The 20,125-nt window shown below is 40.0% G+C and overlaps 1 protein-coding gene across 1 annotated transcript in view; it reads left to right on the top strand.

Moving 5' to 3' along the window:
* Positions 1 to 20,125, top strand: part of MMP16 (matrix metallopeptidase 16) — a 294,816-nt gene that overhangs the window by 219,266 nt on the left and 55,425 nt on the right. Inside the window, exon 6 of the mRNA XM_090040277.1 lies at positions 309 to 526. Within this exon, the coding sequence (XP_089896403.1) occupies positions 309 to 526 (218 nt within the window). The remainder of the gene's footprint in view (positions 1 to 308; positions 527 to 20,125) is intronic.

The following is a 20,125-nucleotide window of genomic DNA, read 5'->3' as shown; positions in this document are numbered from 1 at the left end:
CAAGACAGTTTTTCAAAGTTGTTCAAGCACATGCTATAAACAATTCATGATTTTAAATTTCAGCACCCTTTGCAATCTCTAACTTTGTTGCTGAATAAAGGAGCAAGGTATCAATTCTCAAGAAATCATTCTTTTTTCCTTTGTTAGTGCCTCAGCTATCTGGAACCAAAACTGCAGAAATCATAAAAGGAATATCTAATCCAGTCTTCTATTGATACAGGCTTGTTCCGTACGGTGTACCTTTGTTGCACTTTTGCAGTCCTCTTTAAAGTGTGATCTGAATCAGTGTCCTGCTGGTATTTTTAAAGGTCCACCTGACAAGATCCCACCACCAACAAAACCTCTGCCAACAGTGCCCCCACATCGTTCTATCCCTCCAGCTAACCCTGGGAAGAATGATAGGCAGCCAAAACCTCCCCGGCCGCCCACTGGTGACAAACCTTCCTATCCTGGATCCAAACCTAACATCTGTGATGGGAACTTCGACACGCTAGCTATTCTTCGCCGGGAAATGTTTGTTTTCAAGGTAGGAGGCTGTGAATTTTTCAATGTTAGATCAAATGTCTGCATTTCTACTTTTTTAGAAAACAAACTCTCGTTCATCATGCTTCGACTTTCCCAGCCCTCTCACAGTTAGAAAGTTCAAGAAAGAAACTAAAAAATAAATACACAAATGGCTTAAATGTCTAGCAGAGGATTACTATAATGTTCTATTTTGGGAATACAGTCATGTCAGCAGAAACTGGAATGCTTCAAAATTTAAGGGTAAGTAAATGCTGCATGTTATGCAGAGATAAAAAATCGTAATTCATTCATGAATAGGGTCAATAGGGATGGTCTTATTGGGAATTTAGCCACTTCCAGGCAATGTTGTAGAAATTGTGTGTTTAGCAAACTCTTCTTTTACAAGGGCCCCATAATTTAACTTTATAATTAGCCCAGTCAGTCAAAGGGATATTTTTCATTGTGCCGTGGTTGCATTGATACATGTTTGAGTAAAGGTCTGTGCTAAAAGAATCTTCTTGCAGAAGTTTCAGTTCATCATTTTATTTGGAACTGCATATGTGTGATACGTCTCATACAACCTAGACTAGAAGAAAGCTTTTTTGATAGAAGAACTTAAAACCAAAGAAGCTAAGCACAACTTTTGTTAGAAGATTGTTATGATCTAGCAAAACCTTCTTTACAGTCTGTAAACTGGACTAAAACTATAGAAATACAAGAATCATTAGTTTCTTAAGTAAACTAATTGGCTGATAGATAGAAATTTCCAGCATTAAACAATAGGTAATAAACTACCTCAGAATATACACTGAGGTCCCAATTTTGTGTAAAAATAAACCAGGGTAGAATCTTTGTTTTGTAAATATATATTTAATTTTATAATGATACCAAGAGAGAATAGACATCTTCACAGTGATACTTAATGTTTATTCTTGTAGCTTCAGGGGGTTCACAGGCAACATAAGTACTATGGTGGATTTATCCTACCACATGGACCTGCTAATCTAGCAGTCCTTGTCTGCTTCTTTGTTCTTTGCTTTTAATCGGTATTAAATTATTAGATTTTTTTAATGTTTCTTTTAAGAAGAATGTGCTTATTTGCTGGTTATTCTATGGTACTTAATTCAGACTGTTGGGTTCCCTTCATAACCCAAAGGGCAAGTGACAAATTATTTTTTTTCCATAAAAAAAAAAGCTGAGGATTTTGCCTTTTAGGAAGGTAGTATCTGTCATTTGAACACTTAGCATCTCTTTAAATACTGGTGTCCCTTTCTTGGGGAGTCTTCAGTCTTTGTGAATGAAATGGAAATATTAAGGAAGAATCTCATTTTCTAAGTTGACGTTAAACAGGATATTAAAATACCTACTTCCTCCACATATCATCCGTCTCAAGAACAATAGAATAGACTCTAACTTATTTTAGACATAAATCAATAAATATTGAAATGTTTGCCTGCTAATACAATTTTTTGGTCTAACCAACCCTGTGCTTTTAAACAAATAATTACATACAGTTTCTAACTATTTTCTTCCCTTTTTTACTTGAAAAGTTGTAGTCTTTAAAAAAAATACTTCTAGTTTAATTTTGTATACTAGTCTTGTAATAGTTTATTTACTAAAGTCTATACATTTAGCAATGGTTCTAAAAGGCTGTTATCAGGAGATTTCATCCATACTGTCCCACATTCATGCTATCACTTCAGCCCCCCTCAAGAAGTTTGGGAAGGGAAAGGACATCACCTGAACAAGTGTTCACATTGGTAGGAACAGAGTTGGGCATTCTAAGGCCAGGTACCCTCTGTGAAACTAAGAAAATGTATGAACCCTGTCTTTGCTGATAGATTATCAGATCCTGATTTCTATTCGTGAAATTAACATAGGACTGGGGTTATTCTCTTGCTATGAGAATTCTGTTAGTTGCCTAAAAATAGGTAAAATGAGGAAAATCTGAAGGAACTTTTCCTTCACTGCCAGACAGCAGCACAGCTGAAGGGAGGGGGAGGCAGCAGTAGCTAGGAGCATTGGCTTTGCGTGTGTGTAAAAAAAAAAAACAAAATAGCCACCATCACTCTGGGCATTGTGGTAGCCAGCATTATCCCATGCTCAGTCACTGCCCAGGGCACAGAGATGCCCTACTGTGCCTCTGCTGCCAGAAGGACCAATGCTTGCTAGTTTGCTTTTTTTTTTCACCTCTCCCTACAATATTGCAGGGACCCAGCAAGATAAGTCAAGAAGTAAGGTTCAGGTTGTCACAGTTTAGCAGGCAGCAGGTGTTTAATGCAGGTATTCATTCCATAGATGATGTAATTCCATAATAAAGCACAAGTGGAAGTGGATTTAGTGGAAAGTAGATATCCTATAAATAAGCTGAGGAACAGGGTTGGGCATTCTAAGGTCTGCTTCACAGAGGAGATAACCTCCTTTCCCTAACCCTGTAGCCATTAGAGATGATAAGATACTAGCAATGGTCTAGGAACCAGTTGTAGTAGGCAGCCCGCTACAAGGAGGAAGCAGTTAGGGGGAGGAACATCACCTATACTTGATGAGTTATGGTTGTCAGTATTCCAAATTAGTTAAGTTAATGAAGTTTCAGCTAAGTTAAATCATATCCCTTAAGAGGATAGGCTGAAAGTACAAGGATTATTTAGTTAAAGAAAAGAAGAGAAGAGAAGATAGAGGGGAGATTTGGTAACAGTCTTCAGATACTAGAGGAGTGGTTATAGAAAGAATAGTGATAGATTATTCTGTGTAGCAATAGAACAATGGCCTTAAATTGCAACAGTGGAAAATTAGATTGGATATTAGGAAGGACCTTCCTCACTATGAGGTGTTTAAGCACTGGAGTAGGCTACCCATACAGGTTGTCAAATCTCCATCCTTTTTGAGAGCTGGTTAGGCAGGTACTTGACTTGGACAGTTTAGTGAAAAATGAACCTGTCTTGAGCAGGGAGTTGGACTAGATGACCTCCTTAGGTCCCTTCTAATCCTACTTTTATATTGTTTTATGATTCTGTTGTTTGCATGTTCTCCTACTTATCATCTATCTGCAATGTATGTACAATGACAAGTCCTACTGGTTGCAAATAGACAAATGTTTATCTCATGGGCCACGTGTAGGCCACAGATGCTAGGTTTGTTCTTGTAATTTTAGAATTGCTTGGGCAAGTTGAGTACCAAGTCAAAGATCTTGTGCACTGTGAAAAGTTGTCCCTTTTTTTTTGTAGTTTAAAGTAGAACCGAGCATAAGGCTTCCTTTACACATGTAGGTAAAGTTGCATGTGCATGACAGGAGGCACGATTGTGGGATCTTGCATAAGATCCCCTTGCACCTTATTGCTGGTGCAGTGGGGGCCTGATCCTGTGCTGCACTGCACAGGCAAAAAGTAAGTTCCCACAGTTGGGAGCCCCCTCAGTTGAGGGAATCCAGCCATGATCCCCGGAGGCTAGGGTATCATGGCAGCAATGATCTCCCATGCTCAGGGGTGCATAAAACCCTCAGGCCTTGGGGAACTGAGGCAGCCATGCTCCCCTGGGCCCAGGGGTTTCACGCTGGGCAAGGTGTGCTTGTGCAGCTGGAAGTCCTGTCAACCTTCTGCATATGCAAATTAAAGCTTTATAACAACCAGCTATAACATTAGTACACATTTTTAAGGTCTAACTTTATGGCTAGTTGGAGCTTTCTATTGTGTGATAAGTACTTTGCACATGTAGCTGGTCTTAAGGTAATTGCACAATTAACCAGTTAATTATACAATATCAGTTAATTATACAATACCTATAACATGTAGAGGGGGCCTAAAACAGTACAAGTTAAGATGTACTGCCAACTCTCATTTACTTCACCAAGTTTAATGTACATTCTTTAAAAGATAATTGTAAACAGGGTAATTGTGAAACAATTGTTCCTGCTCTGACTCAAGTTGTAAATGCATAAGTCCAAAAATTAACTTGTTCAAGACTTTACACAAATCAGCAAGTAAATGTAGACTTTTGTAGCTGAACCTTTCTGGTAGTGATGATGAGATTTTTGGGAAAAACAAATGAATATTCTTCAAATACACAGGAATTACCTCTGTGTAACTACTTTGTCCTAATACAGTATAACCTCATAAATCTGGATATAAAAAATCCAGCTCTTCCCCCCCACCGCTCTAGGACCAGCTACCACTCCCCCCCTTCCCCACTCCCCCAGATGCAGGGGGGAAAGCTTGCACTCAGCGGCTGCCACTGCCATTCACCACCCCATGCAGCTGCTTCGTGTGCAGCTGCTGCTCCAGGACTGGCCACCACTACCCCCTCCCCCACTCTGCAACCAACCACCGTGCCAGTTTAAAAAATCTGGCATTTTCAAATTTCCAGCAGGTGATCAGTCCAAAGCACGCCAGATTTATTAGGTTATAAAGTATATCATACAAACTTGAAGAAGAGAGTTCCTTAGGTTCCCCATTACAGGTAGGGTAGATGAGGAAGAAGTTTGCTCTTGAGAGAAATGTTAATTGAAAGCTAGCAATGGCATGTATGGGTTGAATTTTGATCAAGTGTTTTCTTTAGATGTGTAAAATCAGTCTCTAATTAGAATTTTTCTTGAAATCATGCTCAGTCAGGTACAAACAAGATAGCAAGGGTTTTGAGCACCATCATTTTTTATTTTGAGGCTCCTGTTAATTTCCACTGTTTTTTCTGGACCTATTAAGCATTTAACTTTCACTGTTCCTTTCAACTATTTTCTTCTCTTCTGTGACCACAAGCTGCTACAATAAACAAGGTCCTGATGCTGCAAAGTTAGGCCTTCCACAGGGATGTAGAAAATAACTGAAAAACAGAAGAAAACAAAATGATGATCCTTTTCTGGGGAAATTGTGCAACTCAGTATAATATTGTCTCTCTGCCTTTAATGCAAAATCTCTCAACCATTGTATTGGTTCATGACAGGACACCCTGTTTTCTCATATCGCTGGAGGAAGTCTGTTATTACAGGTGTTTCCAATATACATTTCCTTGTTTTCCCCTATATGATATAATTCATTCTACCTTTTAAGTTTTCTGCAGCAAAGCGCCATAATTATAAAGATATTTAATCATATCCTATCTATAAGGCAAATGTCATTAGGCCTTTAAGGCAGTCTAGGTTTAAAATTGTTCAGGGGTCTAGTTTGGCCCTGATTTTAAAATGACCACACCTATTCATAACATCCCGGAGGTCCCAGATAGAGTTGCTCCAGATATCTATTCCAGGGGTTGGCAACGTTTTGCTTATGTGGGCCAGCTGCCATCTGCCAGATACCTGTTCCCTCCACATCAAGGATAAACTCAGATGCCATGGAGATTAGGCTATGCAGTAGGAGGGAGGATTACAGAGGGGGTGGTTGGGATGGTGCAGCTCTGTGACACCCATCCCTCCCATGTTGAACCAGACAACTTTGTAGGCCAGATATGGCCTATGGGCTATAGGTTGCCAACTCCTAAATTATGCCAGTACTCTGAGTTTCATAGCTTTTATTACTTGTCACATAGTGTTTGTTTCGTAGCAGCAATAGTACTTCCAGCTCTCAAGTATCATTAGAACTTTTCATAGGTTTTAGGGTCAGAAGGGACTTCAGTGGGCCATCTAGTCTGACCCCCTGCCCCTGGCAGGCAAGAAAAGGGTCACCAAACCTGGGATCATGTGATCCCAGCCAGGTGCCTGTCCAGTCTCCTCTTGAAGACCCCAAAGGATGGGGCAAGCACCACCTCCCTTGGAAGCCCATTCCAGATCCTGGCAACCCTAACCATGAAGAACGTTTTTCTAATGTCCAGTTTAAACCTTCTCTCCAGTAGCTTATGGCCATTGTTCCTTGTTGTTCCAGGGGGTGCCCTGGTAAACAGATCATCACCTACTTCATGTTGCTCTCCCCTTATGAATTTATATGCCTTCACAGGTTCCCCTCTCAAGGTTCCCCTTTCCTTCTTTTCAGTTCTATATATTTTCACAAAATCCTTGTCCTTTGTAGCAGCCTGTGCAATAGGGTTGCAGTCACTGAAGGACAGAAAATGAGGATAATGTCTACATATTTGGAATCCACCCCCCTTAGTCCTAGTGTTTAGGGACCTGGTCACCTACCCTTATCATTTTACCATGTTAACTGCAGAATGGGTTGTTTTCTTCAAACACAGCGTATCCTATAAATACAAGTAAGAAAAAATCTTTCTACATCTGTGATAGATGATTGAGGTGTCCTGAAGGAAATGCACTATTAGTTGTCATATTTGCTATTTGTTCAGCAATAGGTAATCCCATGAAAAAGTGTGATTGGGGGGGGGAATACTTTTAAAGAAGAGAAACAAAGACAACAACACAAGACTAAACCTTAATCTGTGTGTTTTTTTGGTGATTTTTGTTTGTTTGTTTTTGTCACGTGACACAATGTCTGTGCTGTCAAGCCTGGGAAAGTTCAGCAGAGCATGCTGTGCAAGAAGACGTTAGTTTGTCAGTTCTGTCATATGAAAGAGTGGGAGCAAGAGGTCAGAATTAGCCGAGGCTGAGGATAGCAGGCTTCTGGGTTCTAATCTTCATTTCATTACATTGGAATGTGTGGAAAGAACGCTGATGGGGTTTTTCATTCCTGAGCTCTGTAGTCAAGGCAGCAGCTATAAGTTAACTAAGCTATATTTCTGTAACAGAAAAGAAGTGGACAGATAAAGCAAAACTCATTAGGGACTTCTTTACACCTAGAATAGTCCAAGACCATAAGAAATTAAAAGGATGGGGGTGTCAGCCATATTGGCATGAGAATAAATAGAAAAGCATCCAGAAAAAAGAAGGATGAGGAAAAAACTAGAATAATGATGGTAGGCAATGGTTTATAAATAGTAATAAGCACTTGGCTGATATATAGTTGTCTTTATCTGAAGATTTCAAAATTCTTCTTCAACCTTCCCACATACCTGCAAAATAAGTAAAGAATATAGTGATCATTTTGCCCAGCTCTTGAATGGAAGGTTATATGGTACCACCTCTTTAGCAGTGCATAGAAGTAATATGCTTAGTCTGGAGAAAATGTTGAACACTACTTCCAGCTGCAGGAGCCTGAGATAAGAACAAAGTAATTACTTGACTCATGATTTGGTCACAGCAGTCAGATTACTATTTCTATTCTTTAACTTTGATTTAACTCTTTAAGTCTTCTTTGTCTGGAAGATGGCAATTCTAGAAACATCATGCCTCCTCATACCTTTATATTAAGATCCCATTTATAACTGGTTCATAAAAGGCAAAAGGCTAACACAGACATGATTATATGTGTTATAGAAAAGTTGTTGCCCTCTTGTTCTCATGAGTGATTTATCATGATAAATTAGTCTTTTAGTAAAACATCTGTTTATTATTATTTAACATTTATAAACAATATACAATCTTAATATGCAGTGTGATCCAGTGCCCCTAAATGCATTGTTGAAACATTGTTTCAATTCTGTCTCAGAAGTAAAAGTAACACCTGCAACCACTGTTCCCTGTAAGCTGCGTGGCATGCGCAGCCGTGCAGGCACACCTGGCAGCACAGCATGAGCACACCTGCACGGCTGCACGCGCTGCACAGTTTGGAACACTACTTACAGTATAATCAAAATCACTTCCCTTATCAGTGATAACCACTGCTTCTAAGAAACTGGAAGGACCCAAATGCTACAAACTGAAAGAACCTGTAGAATAGAATAGAACATTCCTACAACATTTTTCACACTTGAGGAGTTTCACTGAACTCAACAAAATTGCTTAAGTACATACAGTAACTTATATACATAGAAGTTTAGCATTGTGGGGACATTGTCCATAATTGTCTTTAATGTTAAAATATTTGTGTAAAACATGCAATTAACATACTGATTCATTTTGAAATCATTTAATGAAACACGTATCTTCAAATAGATTTTTATGGTTCAAAATATCATATATATGGGGTCCCCCCATAAAAGAACAGTCTAGTGATTGCTCATACTCTCTATCCTGGGACACAAAGAAATACAGAGAAAAGTGTTTATAATATTCAGTTAAATATTGAAGAATGACCCCACGTTCACCAGAACAGCAAACTGAAAATCAGGAATGCCATATATACAGACAAAATCTGTAACTATAAAGCTCACAAGAAATACATTACAGAATAAAAGTTCTGTGCTTCAATCAGAGGAAAGAAGTTGCATACTATAATCATCATCATTGCTAGTCATTGTCTTCATTTATTCTTTCTCCATCTCTCAGAAGACAAGGTCTAGAACTCATTGAAATGCATGGAGGAATTTCCATTGGTTTCAATGGACTTTGGATCAGGTTTAAACTGAATATCCTACACAAGTCAAGTATGGCAGATTCTGAAGAAGATATAGTGCTTAACAGAACAGTAAAAGAGAAAAAATAAGGTTTAAAAATACAAACTAGCAAATAAATAATGAGGACTTGATTTAGCATCTAGCATTCACATGGGAATTCATTCTTAGGTAGGTTGTCTCATTGAGACCAATAATACAGTATAATATATTGTGGACAACCAGTGGGTATGATTAGATGAGTCGCATAAATAAAAGCTGCAGTACCAGGACTCTATTTTCTTCACTGCTGCACTGGAGTATCCTCTCATAGAATTACGTGGCAACAAACGGGTGTAGGTTGTAGCCGTGTTGGTCTAAGGACATAGGCGGACAAGGTTCTTTGCATAAATCTGATATCTTTTATTAGACCAACTTAAATAGTTGGAAAACAATTATTAAGCAAGCTTTTGTGTTCAAAAATTGTTTGTGGCAACAAACAGTATCTGTGGTATATGACAACAGTATTAGTAATACTACTAATACTTAATGTTGTCTGATTGATATCTATATATAAACACAGAGTGGTTACAGGCAACCCTCCCTTAATGCTGTTTCACTTAGTGCTATTTTGCTATAATGTTCATTTTACATTGATACCAGATTCCACTTAGCACTCAGTGAGTTTTGTTATAATGCTCACGGGCTTTGTACATTTCACTTAATGCTATTCCACAATGCTCAGTTTTTCAGGAACCAATTAAGAGCATTAAGCAGGGGTTGCCTGTACGCTAAATTACAAAATGAGAAGTCAAATCCTTCAAAAAGTTCAGTACTTTTAGTAGAAACAAATGACTTAGTAGAACAAATAAGCTGAGTATCTCTCCATCTCTGCCTTAAGGTATCCACACCATAAATTTTCTAATACAGCAAACACGCAAAAAATTGTTTAAGCAAACACAGAAAAATGTTTATATTATAAAGTTTTACCTGGAAATCAGTTTTAAACAAACATTTTGTGGAACAATTAATACTGCTGTTTGATAAAACTTACAGTACAAGCAATTCCAGTTGTTTACCTAAATTAGTTGAAAGGCCCTGATTTTGTACAACAAGAAATTTTAATTAAGCCTTGTGCTTTAAGCATTTTTGCAATTATTCCCTTTGGTTCCGTTAAAATGTAGCCCCAATTACTGTGTATTGTTAATTCTACAAGATAACACTTGTTGGCACTATGAACTGAAGATATGTCTCAGCGTAATTTTAGATTATTCCTTGCTGCGAGATTTTGTAATTAATTTTTGTCAATGATGCACTTTTTGTTCTCTCACCAGCAGAATATTTTAAATAACCTTTCTCCTAGGCCTCCAAATAGGCTAATTCCTGAAGAAGTAACATCTTTTGTTATCTAAATTTTCTCTCTATTCACTGAGAAATGATATTTTTTGTTATTCGCTTTCACTATTTTTGCACAGTATATATTATACAAAGTAAAACTAGGAAATTAGACACAAAAATGGGTTTAAAAGGTATTTAGATTGCAAAATCAAGCATAAAATGTTACAAAATATCAGATTTTTGGTTTCTTAGACCTCATGTGGCATTAATTTTGCCCACCCTATATTCTCAGCTTCTGAACTGAGCAAGGCCAAGGGCTGATGATAATATTGTATCTAATTTTGTAACTATAGACTGAATGGATAAAAGACTCTATCCCCAACTGAGAACTAGGTAGGCTTCTTTCCAGGTAATTGCTCCTCTCTTGAGGCAACACGCTGTGCCCAAAAGTGTGTTTTGTAAGGGTGGAAACAAGCCCAGCCCTCCAAAATTCTTTTCTCTACCTTTATTCCATCAGTTCCCAAGAACCTCCTATATATTGTGTAGTATAGGTACTTACCGACCGCTTTGCCAAATGTGTCCAGCCCTCTATATGAATGTTCAATTATTGTTTAATAATGCCACTACCTCTCTGTATTTTAATGACATGTAACTCGCAATATCCAGCATTCACACACACACACATCACCGATGCTAGTGCAGGAGCAAAGTAAGCTAAGGCAAAATCTTTATTTTCATTTTTAAGGCTCTTATCCACATATTTGGTTGATATATACATATTTATTTACATTAATTTGTTTTAGGTGTCAGGTTAATTCCATAATATGCTCACTGTTTTATCATATAATTACAAATCACTAGATTTTCAGGCATTTTTCAAACAAATTTTTTGGCTGGTTCTGAACTAGCAAAAGCTGATCAATTGATTGTGAAGGGCATATTTTTTTGGCCAACTATCATGCAGCATTTTTCTAAATCACACTATACTTCTCTGGGACTCATAGCTAATTTGTTCCTGTAACTCCAAGCTAGCGACAGACATTCACAAAGCCTGAGCCTGAATTGGGTCAGTCTTTGCAGGGTAGTCTAACCTGGCTAGGTTGAACCAGTTTGCAACAGCCGTTCCCTCTGGACTGAAGAAACGCAGGCACATGCCTGCAGTGGCTCAGGCTAGAAGCTAGGGAGTGCTAGAGCAGCCCTCCCTTCCCTTCTAGAGTGCTGATCTGAGGTGGGGGCATGGCCAGACCCCCGCAGGCCCCTGCCTGCACCATCTTAGGCTTTTCCCCTCTTGCTGCTCAAGGGGCAGGAGTGTCGCCAGACCCCAGCCCTGGGACAGCATTCTGAGGCAAAGGTGGGGTCAGAGTCTCTGCTGGGGCCCTGGCTAGGAGCAGAGGGGCGGGGCCAGCCCTGCTCTCTGGAGCAGACAGCACAGCCCAGGTCTGCAAAGCATCTGGGATGCTGGAGGACTCTGATTTAACTTAAACCAGGAAGGGGTCTAGGACAGAAGTTGCATAAACCAGTTTGACCCAAATCAGTTAAGTCTGATATTACATTCAACTATGTTCCTCTTAAGCCAGTTTCAGCCATTTTGAAACTGGTTTATGTACGTTGAATTTATGTTCTGTTACAGGCTTGAACCAGTGTATCTGATCACTTAAACTAGTGTATGTGTAATGTCTGTCCCTAGTCCCAGAGCTCAGACCTGTTTTGTATGAATGTATAAATTCATGCTATTTAAATGCCAAATCTTTTAGATATCTTTTAGATATATTGAATGTGTACATGTTTGGGGAGCAGGAGGGTGAGGGGAAATGTATACATGCATGAATAGTGTTGACCATTATCTGTTCTTCTGCTTCTACTTTCTACCCTGTCTGCCACTGTGCTGCCTGTCCCCTCCCCTGTCTGCCATGTGCCAGTCATGCATAGGCTGCCTGGGCCACTTGTGGCATGTGTCATGGTTTGGCTATGCCTGCTGTAACTGATGTGGGTTTTGTTTGTCAGTTTTCCCTAGTGCTCTTGCTCAAGGAACTTCCTTGGTCTTCCTGGCTGGGTTCAAGACAGTTGATAAAGCAATTTGTTTTGAAGTACATGTCTTCTACGTTTGGGTGCAGTTAATACATATATATTAGCCAGGCTCAAACAGTCCTAGAACCAGTTTGTTCTCAGGCCTATTTGACTTTGTAAATCTGTCTGAGTCATCACAGAGAGCCTAATGACTGTGATGACTCAGACACATTCATAATAATAGTAAAGTCACTTGCTTATTCTTCATCCTGGAAGAAAAGCATCACATTGCATGTGTAAAAAAGGTGATTTGGGTAAAGAAAACTCAATCATTTGGATTTAGTAAATAGACAGAAAATGTCTTCCTTGAGCAGAAGATGAACCTATCCTGAACCAGTTGTTTGTGTGTGTATATCTTTTTCATCCAAATCTGATCCAAATCCAAGTCCATTATAATCAGAAATAGCTAGAATTTAATTAAGTCTGAAGCTTATTTTTACATATAAGAATATTACTTCTAGACCAGAATATATATTTTAATGTGTATAAGAAAACTTAATGAAGCAAATCCTTTGATTTTTTTCCATGGGATTAGCATTTTGATTTATGTAGAAACATATTCACAGTTGATCAGAATTAACATTTCTGCTAAAGGACATTTGCTAACATAAGTGAAGCTGTATAGTACTAGGAATCATTATGTAGTTAGAATTAGTATCATTTTGAAAACATCTTTATGCCAACAGCTTGTCTGTTCCTTGTGTGTTTCAGAGGTTTTAAGATTCTTTTAAAACTTTTCATAAAGAGTGAAAAATAATTCCAGTTTCTTATCTTTTTCTAAATGAAACTAGAAAAAAGATTGTAAAGACATTGTTTATTTTGAATTAATGTGTAAGCAGTGATCCTTAACCTCTTTAGGCTTTAGGTACCCTTCATTAAATTTATGCCACCCCTCATGAGACTTGAGGAACCCATCAGAAAATCCCAGCTTAGTTTTCACTCATTTTTGACTAGTGAAAAATAATAGAGCAGTTCTGTTGCAAAGAACACAGAGGGTATGTCCTCACATGCAGGAGCATTAACTTGTAGTGGCAAAAAAGTATCAGCACAAATTTGTTCTGCTACTTTTTACCATTGCACACACCCCTCCATGTGCACTTTGGTGCAAGGCAACATTCCCAGAAGCAACAAAATTCTGTTTATTGTTGTAAATTTGCAGCATGAGCACATTTAACATGCCAGGTGTGTGGTTTGCAGCACCACACACCATGCATGCCTGCATGTCTGGATCTGGCCAGAAAGCCCACAACAGGTCAGAATATTTTTGATACCTTTAGTGCCACATACCGTACATTCAGCTGTTCTCTGCACTTCAGTAGAGCAGCACAGGGGTTTTTTCATACCTGGTTAGCCAAGGGTCAAAAAATCCCTGTGCCAAAAAAAACCCAGAGCAGTACACGCAGGCCAGCACCGCTGCTCAAAACCAGAGACTGGCCCTCTGGAGCCATGCTCCAGTTGCTAGCCAGGCTCCTCATGGCAGATTTGCCACTGTTGCAGCCCCAGGAGCCCCCAGGACCCCAATAAGGCTAGCCTTAGCCTCCTCTACCCCACCCAGGATAACTTACCAGATGGTGCAGGCGTTCCCCTGGGACAACTAGTGGCAGCACAAGGTGTCTTGCTGCTTGTTGTCCCCAGGGAACCAAACATTCACACTCATGTGGACATGACACCTTTGAAAGGATCTCAAAAATCACTAATGTAGAGAATTGAAATAGTCAGATTATCTACATTTCAGACGTGATAAAGAGGCATCACAACTATTATTTTTAAATTAGCAAACAGAAGTACAGTTAACTTGAATACTAGATTTTTCAGAAAGTCTCTTTAGAGGGGGATGTGGTTGTACGAAGAGTTGACAGGGGAGGGAATGTGGCCAGGCTGGCCCATGGCTTCTTTTATTTGTACTGCATAAAGTTCCAAGAAAAGGGCACAAGTGGAACAATGACCATAAATTTAAGCTATCTCCTCCTGGTGGGAGTCTACAGAGTGGCAGCCCCTAAGCCAACTTGTCTTCCTCTGAGGTAATGAATTCATTCTTGGAAACAAATGGGTTTCCAAGACTGCACCAGAAGAGGTAAATCAAGCTCAGTAAAGAGGAGTAAGTTAGAGGTTTCTGAATCACAGGTGTGCATTATATAATGTTGAATAAGAGTTTGCATCCATTGAGAGTGATGACTGGAAGCAGGACTTTTTTCAAACAAAAACTGAGGAATCTTGTATTATGATATGATAAATTAAAAATACATGAACTAATCTGAGGATTAGAGAAAGCTGCTACCTTTGGTGGGATCACAACAGAGCTTTTTGTACTATGTGTTTTTTCACCAAAAAGGGATACAGAATTTATCATGTGTTTTCTTCTATACAGTGAAAAATGCTTTAGGATTATGAAACATATAACATAAATCTAAATTTCTTTTCCTCAAACGGCTGAAATTCTTAAATGAACAATTCCATGTCAGTGCAAGTTAATTAAATACTGTAAGAGATAATTTAGAGAATTCCCCTGAAATGAAAATTTCATAGATTTCATAGACATTAGGGCTGGAAGGGACCTCGGAAGATCATCGAATCCAGTCCCCCGCCCAAAGAGCGGGAAGTCAGCTGTGGTCATAGGATCCCAGCAAGATAAGCATCCAATTTACTCTGTAGATATAGGTGCTCTGTTCAATGTAGGTGCTCGAACCACCTCCAATGGCAGGCTGTTCCAGACCTTGGGGGCTTGGATAAGCAGAGGGTTTCCCTCAGTTGCTGTGAATGGACAAATCTTTCAGCACCCTAACCCTAACCTTAACCCTCAGTCCTGGCAGGGCTTCCACACTTTACAGTGGGTCTGTCCCTAGCTGCCCTTAGTAGCGGCTACCAGTTTATCTCAGGTCCCTCCTGACTTTTCCAGCTGGACATTAGTGGTGACCCTGGGCTCATTTAACCTAGTTGCTAAAAATAAAATGCTTTTTAAATAAAATCTTCTCTAAAAGAAAGGAAGGAACGAAGGAATATTGGAAGTTTTTGAAAATGTTAATATGTTTTTCAACCTTGGTATCCTAATAATTTTGTAAAAATTCATCAAAATAATAGTAACCAATGATTGTTCATATCTAATACTGATATTTATTTACTCATAATAGATAATTAATTTGCAAACTTTCTCCTGCATACTTCAGAAGACCAGCGGCATCTGCCCTATACCAGTGGTTACCAACCATTTTTTTGCTGTACCCCACTGCTGGGAGCAAAGTGCAGCAGCAGCCTGGGGTCGGAGGCACTTCTAACACACAGCGTGGCTCATCCTCTGTGTCCATTGCCGCCACAACCCTCATTTGGGTTGTGACCTGAGGTTGGGAACCACTGGCCTATACAGACCTCTACTTTCTCCTGGGAAAGTCTTGTGGGGTCTCTCAGGAGAAACCACAAGTGTACTGATTTTCAGGTTTTTTCTACCAGGGTAAAAGTGGCCACCACAGAAGAAAAATAATGTGAGAACAACTAGGGCTAAATAATTTCAAGGAATGTTTCTCCTGGGACATCAGCTATCTGGACATGCTATAGCTTCTCTCAGAAGAGAAAATAGTTCTCCAGCTTCTCCCCCTTCCCCAGAGGGAGATAGTGTGTTGCTTGCTGGACTCTGATCATGGGCGACTGGTGCCTCCTGAGTCTGGGGGGGGACACAATTTGTAGGCGGGCCTGGGGGGTGGGCCAGAACCCCCATATCCAAAAACTGTGTGGGGAGGGGGTCAGGGCAGTGCTGTGGTTGGCCGGAGCACTCTGATACTCTGGGCTCCAGAGCACTGTCAGAGAAGGCGGGACTAGGTAGGAAGTAGAGCACGGTCCCCGGCCATACAGTCAGGCCAGTCCTGGCCCCATCCTGCGTGGTGCTGAATTGGGGTGCATCAACAGTCCCCCCAGCCAGAAACAGATTAATCTGTAATTGGGGCCCTGGGCAAGCACAAAATTGGAGGCCCCCTTCCCCCATGGGAGCTGGACTGTGTTGGGGGGGGGGGTGGAGCCCCTTCCCCTCCTAGTGTTGGAGGGGGAGACTGGGTGGACCCTGCTGGGCTAGGGGGCACATACCCACCTCTTTTCCCTGCTCCCCACCCCTGCTACAGCCACATGTACACACATATGGGAGACAAGGTTTTCTGGGTAAATCTGATATCTTTTATAGACCAACTAATTAGTTGACAACATGTTTCTAGTAAGCTTTCATGTTTAAAAGCTTTCAGGTTTAAATACCCTTGGTCAGGCTGAGGAAGCCTCTGGAGTTGGTGTGCTCTTCCTGGATGGAACAAATAGTAAAGAAGCCAGAGGCTGGTCTGCATGCAAGCCAGTTAGTGAAAATATAAATTGAGAAATCAGTGGATGAGAGAATCAGTGAGTGATTCTGGTTATGGTTACCGCCGGTTATGACATATCACCCCTCCCTCAAACCAAAATATATCTACTGCTCTCACAATTACTGTACCCCTCAACAGAACTATCACCATTCCTAGATCTGACGGCTGCACCTCTAAAAATACAATATATCTCATCCAATGCATCAAATGGCCTGATGGAAAATACATAGGAGACCAAACAACAACAGCACACCTGAATGAACACACACCGGACATTTCTTAAAAACAAGAATACCCAGTTACCTGTGGGGGCACATTTCTCACAAGAAAAACACTCTTTCTATAATCTCTCATTCTTGATCCTCAAAGGCAATTCACAAAACACTTTTTAGAGATGAACCTATGAACTTCACTTCATCAGTGTCCTGGATACAAAAAATCATGGACTAAACATATACATTGGATTTATGACACATTATAACCTGCCTAACATCTGACTGCCCAAGTACCTCTCCACTTCTATCAGCTACATTCATCGCCCTTCTTTCCCCCCCCCCCCTCCAGCCTGCTTACCAGCCTCTGGCTTCTTTATTATTCCTTCCCACCCCACACCCTTATTCACGTGCAGGGAGCTGTTGCCCAGCCATCCCAAGCAGACCCGCAGATGGCCCGGCTAGGCTGTGCCCAGCAGGGAGCACCTTGCCATGTCTCTGTGGGCAGGCAGTGGCCCTTGGAGGGGTAGCTCAGCTGTGGGGGGGATAACATGAATTGCCTGTAACTGCTGCCTGTGACTGCTGCTCCAGAACACTACCCCTTCCCAATTCCCACATTGTGTTGCAGGGAAATACAGGATGACCATTGCCAGTCTGGGTCATCCAGTCATGGCTGCCTTATGCACTGCTGCACTCTGTTGTCAGGCAGACTAAGGAAGATGTATGTGCAGTCCCCCTTCCCTTCCCTCCTGCCCCCCCCCCCAAAATGCACAATGTCAGTACTGCAAGCTCTCCACTCTTCAGAGCCTCAGCATTTAAATGTCTCTATACACAGCTCTGGGTTTCTCTACCCAGGCAGCAAACCTGGGGAAATTCTCTCCAGTTATTTGAATGTGTGTGTGCAGCCACAGTCTTTAATTTCCAAGGCCTTATTTCATAGATTTCGTAGTCATTAGGGCTGGAAGGGACCTTGGAAGATCATCGAGTCCAGCCCCCCGCCCAAAGGGCAGGAAGTCAGCTGGGGTCATAGGATCCCAGCAAGATAAGCATCCAATTTGCTCTTGAAGGTATTCAGTGTAGGTGCTTGAACCACCTGCAATGGCAGGCTGTTCCTGACCTTGGGGGCTTGGACAGTAAAGAAATTCTTCCTTATGTCCAGCCTGAAGCGGTCTCACAGTAGTTTATGACCGTTTGACCTCGTCATCCCTTGGGGCGCTCTGGTGAACAAACGTTCCCCCAGATCCTGGTGGTCACCCCTGATAAACTTATAGGTTTATCCCAAACTCATAAGTAGGTAGCACATACTCTGCAGAAGCTTCTCTACCCCCATGGTTGAATGAAAAGGTCCTTTAGAAATTAAGCGGCTTCAGTAGCATTTTTATCATTTTTGCTTTAAACAGTTTGCTAAGCAGTTACTTCTCTTCTGTATGGAAATTTTAAATACACGGTTGGAAGGAGACTATTTTTCATTAAATTTATATAGTTTCACAGCAATATCAGTAGAACCATATTTTTGCTTAATCAGTCAACATAGAAATGTTTTTATATGGCAATGCTTTTCACACCCTCATGCATAAGGATATAGGAGAAACACATAAAAAAAGAGTCCTTAACTCTGTCCTAATATGCTTCCAATCATGGAGTTCCCATCCACCCAGTATCAGCCTGTTATCCACTTGGGTATTTCAAAAGGTAGCTTGTTAAATTTGAATTATAATGCTACCAAATAAGCATCTTCACACATACATATTATTTATTTATACAAATAAGTTGGGTTTGTAAGCCTCATGATTGTACTAGGTTTGACCATATCTAGAACAGTACTATTGGATTATCAGGATCAACTATATTTTATTTCTTAGAAAGACTTTTTGTTTTAGATCAGGCAAACATACTTTGATTTTTCAATATAGAAGAAAAAGAGATTTTCTAATGTACAAAAGCTTGATTCTGGCCCCCTTTATTCATGTTGAGTGATCCATTTTTCTACTGACTCATAGAAATCGTACACTCATAAGTGAATACTATATGGGCACATCTACATGAATATACTCTGACTCAAATTGAGCTGGAGTAAACCAATCCTGACATCACCATCTACAAATGCATTTAAGCCCAGAAATTTACTACACTGCCAGATACTATTTGTATCTCATGGGACTGCCCAGCAGCACAGTAAATTAGTCTACTATGCCCTAATTGCTGCACATGTGTAGACAGTTTTACGACACAAGAAATTAGCCTACTGCACAGTAAAGCATCTCATGTAGACGCGCCCTGTGAGTAGGTACAGCAGAACTGGAGTTGAGAAGTTTTGAAACTTTTCTTAAATCTTTAATTAAAATGGTGGGTGGGGGTGAAGCCCACCCAAAAGGAGCTCATTATTAAACGACATTTGTGAATGATAGGATGTTCTCACAACTGGGAACCCATTAGTCTTTATGTGTTCTAATGCCCCGTAGAGAAATGATAGCGCTGATGGGTATACCCACCAGGTCTGTGTGCTCTGTGATATTGTCACAATTTGTAAGCCAAGTATTTGTGGCTATTTCCTTGCACAATCTACAGGAAAGCACCTTTGGAAATGCTGTTATTGATACAATAGGCATCAGTCTTCTGAGTCAGAACTGACAAGTACCCAAGTGTTTTGGTATGGACCTATAAAGGTATTGACTTTCAGGTAAGATGTGAGAACCTGAAGCACCTGACTTGTTGTAGTAATTAAAGAAGTTGTGCCACATTTTGCAATTGTAATTCTTCTATGCACTTTCAGTTGGATTCTTTTAAATTCTCTCAAGTATTTCATAGTTTTGTTGTTCAGTACCAACCAACTTCCATTTTTCATCTGGCAAGGATTGTTTCTGGTAATCAGTTAAAATATATTGATACCTACCACAGTTTATAAAACACCTAGGAATCCTTCTGGATAAAAAATTTACAGTATATAAATGCCATTGCTACAATCCATGTAGGAAAGATAACCAAAGAGGGGGAAACGTATAAAAAATATTCACAAAAGTGAGATGCATTTTGATAATGAAGATGTGTTCTAAATTTTTCAGTCACTGAAAAGAAGTGAAAGACAAAGGATATATTGCATTCATACTTTGTTGAAAATCATAGCAGTATATCAGAAGCAGAATAAAATATTCCAGAATTAACTGCTACTAAATAAATTGTTTTGTAATTAATTAAACCTATAGAATAAGAAAGGGTAAAATTATTAAATCTCCTCCCTAAAAAATCTACCTTAAATAGTGGGTAGTGTCAACTATTAATAGATACTTTAATGTTATTTGGATTACCATATATGCCTTTGAAAAGATGCCACTGTAAAGTTTTGTCATTCCCATACGAATAAGATTTTTTTTAGAAAATCTAATGTTC

The sequence above is a fragment of the Crocodylus siamensis genome, chromosome 3 (assembly GCF_052110815.1).
Source record: "Crocodylus siamensis isolate JL-2025a chromosome 3, ASM5211081v1, whole genome shotgun sequence".
NCBI classification, from domain to species: domain Eukaryota; kingdom Metazoa; phylum Chordata; order Crocodylia; family Crocodylidae; genus Crocodylus; species Crocodylus siamensis.
The sequence above is the reverse complement of the archived record's forward strand: the minus strand, read 5'-3'. Positions and strand labels throughout refer to the sequence as shown.